Below are 3,058 nucleotides of genomic sequence, written 5' to 3'. Positions count from 1 at the left end.
TGGCGTGTTTACGTTTTACGTGACGTGTGAAACTGACACAGGCAAAAAAGCTACGCTAAATCTGATCTGAGCGGTCAGACTGAAATGGTTTTCAAATAGGATTTCAAACCACATGTGAATTAGATTGAAAGGCCTAATGGGACTACAGAGGCTGTCTACAGCCTCATTGTGTTTATAATCACGCTCTTACAAACTATTCTAACTCAAACTTTCAGAGAAAATGTTTTAAAATAAAGACTGATGTAATGTGACCGTGGTGTAGTTCATTTATAGCCTACATTTAATTTTAAATTTCTGGCAATCGTATTAAGGCCTCAAAATTGATAAAAGTGGTCTTAACTTGTGTGTAAGAATCATAAACTTCTGTTGGTTGCAAAGCTTGTTTTCTGCAATAATCCAAAAGCCAGTGGAAAAATCGAGGAAACCTGGGTGATACAAACTTCTGGTTTGGCCTACAAAAATACATCATCACAGCCGCACTCTATTTAATAACAACAAAGTGCATTGCTTCAGATTGAGAAAATAAGAAATTGTGTTCCACTTATGTACAAACATATCCAATCCTGTTTGAAATCTCTGGAAGTTACGGTCCCGTCATGACTGAATGGCTAAATACTGTTTTATGTCCTAAGTCTTGGCTTTACTGATGGGGCAGCAGTAAGGTGAATCCTGTTCGACTCTTCTTGAAGTCTGCGACGGTCTGGCCGGGTTTGGTCTCGACGGTGATACTCTTAGGTTTTCCGCTCATGTGTACCTGGAGTCCTGTAGAGCACACTTTGACGGGCAGTGGAGTGTTCTTCACTCTGGAATAAACACATGACATAATTACTCCAGATTCTAGCCAACGCTGAATACATCCCAAAAATAGCCTGCGACCACTCTCTCAGCTCCCTGTGGCCTATAAAAAGCAGTCAGAGCGGTGCACTCAATTGTGGTTTTGCTGTTTTTAGTGGTTCATGATGAGAATCCAATGTAGGATACACATGTCCTGATACACAGCTGCACACTGAGACGGTGACTCAGCCCTGCCACATGAAACAATAAACCGACTCATCACTCCAGATGCCTTAATAAAACGGCTTCTGCCTAATCAGTAGTACTTAATAGGGTTGTGACGGTGAGGAAATTTTCCCACCGGATAATCGACGTGTGACAACACCGGTAATACCGGTATCACCGCGGGTCAGTCAGCTCGACTCACTCTCCTCACTGGAGAAATGAAATCTGATCTGTGATGCGACTGTCGTTCGGCACGCTGCATTGAGCAGCCGCGTTCAGTTTTTAATTGTAGTGTCTGTTCTTTTACTGAACTAAATGATTTTTATTACTATAAAAAATCAAAACGACGGTGGGGGTCGGTGATGTGGTGGGCAAGTGACGTAACCGGTGTTGCGGCTTAACAACGGTATCACCGTCAGCACCGTCTAAGTACTTAAGACTATTGCTCATATCAAGTATTAAACTTCACTATGTTAACTACAGTTCAAAAGTTACGTTTTTTTTCTTGTGCTCACCAAGGCTGCAAAAATACAGTAAAAACAGTAATATTTTCAAATATTATTAACATTTGAAATAGCTGTTTTCTATTGTTATATATTTTAAAATGTAATTTATTCCTGTGAGCAAAGCTGAATTTTCAGCATCATTGCTCCAGTCTTCAGTGTCACATGATCCTTCAGAAATCAGTATAATATGCTGATTTGCTGCTCAAGAAACATTTTAATTCACTCTTTAAACCATGCTGGTTGATTTTTGACTGTACAACTAATTTGTTTTGCACAAAACTGACCAAATAATGTATGCGATACAAATAAAAAGACAGTAAAACAAGGCTAAAGTATCTGTATGGTATCCAATTATAGCTAAAATGCTGTTTTAAGCACATTCAGGAATTTTCAGTCTGTTATATAAGTGGTCCAGAGATGGTAAAGTGGGGCTCAAAAAGTCCCATTTGATGGAGTCAAAAATAATGTTCTATGTAGGACAGAATATATGAGAAGGTACACCTCTGCTGTCTGATCCTGTCCCTGTTCCCTAAATGCGAAGTCCTCTCGCTTCCTCAGAGTGTTTAACATGATCACCAACTCTCAGAGTGAGAGCACAACCATGCCACACAAAGTCTCTTTCAAGTAGTCTCTTTCATTTTCACACAAATGCAATGCTACATAAATGCACATCTTAATATTGTACATTGGTAATGGGCCATATTGAATTTTTTGTTCACTTATTTCACTTACAATGTCCTGTTTTTGCACACATGTTGCCTCTGAATTTTAGAATTTTTTTAGAAACAGTTTCTGTAAACTTCTGTAAGTAAATGACCTCTAAAAACCTTTGTGTATTGCTGTACTTTGAAATGTTGTTCAATTTCTTGATTTTTTCTGCCAAGTTATTTTATAAATCTATAAGGTAGGAGAGGCAATGATATATTGTGAATTTGGACACAGCTGATAGGTTTGATATCATATACAACTGTTCAAAAGTTTGAGGTCAGTAAGATTTTTAAAATACTTTTGAAAGAAGTCTCTTATGCTTACCAAGATTGCATATATTTGATGAAAAAGATACAGTAAAACAGCAATATTGTGAAATATTATTACAATTTAAAATATTTGTTTTCTATTTGAATATGTTTTAAAATATTATTTATTCCTGTGATCAAAAAATCTAAATCAAAAATCAATCTATTATGCTTATTTGCTGCTCAAGAAGCATTTATTACTATTATCATCAGTGTTGAAAACAGTTGTGCTGCTTCATAATTTTGCGAAAACTGTGACACATTAAATTTTTTTCAGGATTTTTAATGAACAGAAAGTTTCAAAGAACAGCAGTTATTTAAATCTGAAAACTTTTGTAACATTTTAAATGCCTTTACTGTTGCTACATTTGATCACTTTAATGCATCCTTCTTGAATAAAAGTATTAATTGCTTAAAAAAAAAAAAAAATCTTACCGATCTCAAAATTTGGACCAGTAGTGTACATGATGATTTTTTTTTACATTTTTGCAGCTTACATTTTATATATATATATATATATATATATATATAAAATCA

At 35.7% G+C, this 3,058-nt stretch overlaps 1 protein-coding gene across 1 annotated transcript in view; it reads right to left on the bottom strand.

The window, feature by feature from the left end:
- Nucleotides 1-257: 257 nt before the first annotated feature.
- LOC107731552 (unconventional myosin-Ig-like) overlaps nucleotides 258-3,058 on the bottom strand; it is a 64,103-nt gene continuing 61,302 nt past the window's right edge. Inside the window, exon 22 of the mRNA XM_016542668.1 lies at nucleotides 258-803. Coding sequence (XP_016398154.1) covers nucleotides 641-803 — 163 coding nt within the window. The 3' untranslated portion in view covers nucleotides 258-640. The remainder of the gene's footprint in view (nucleotides 804-3,058) is intronic.

The sequence above is a fragment of the Sinocyclocheilus rhinocerous genome, unplaced genomic scaffold (genome assembly GCF_001515625.1).
Source record: "Sinocyclocheilus rhinocerous isolate Xijiao unplaced genomic scaffold, SAMN03320098_v1.1 scaffold429, whole genome shotgun sequence".
Classification (NCBI taxonomy): Eukaryota; Metazoa; Chordata; class Actinopteri; order Cypriniformes; family Cyprinidae; genus Sinocyclocheilus; species Sinocyclocheilus rhinocerous.
This window is presented reverse-complemented; position numbering and strand designations above follow the sequence as displayed.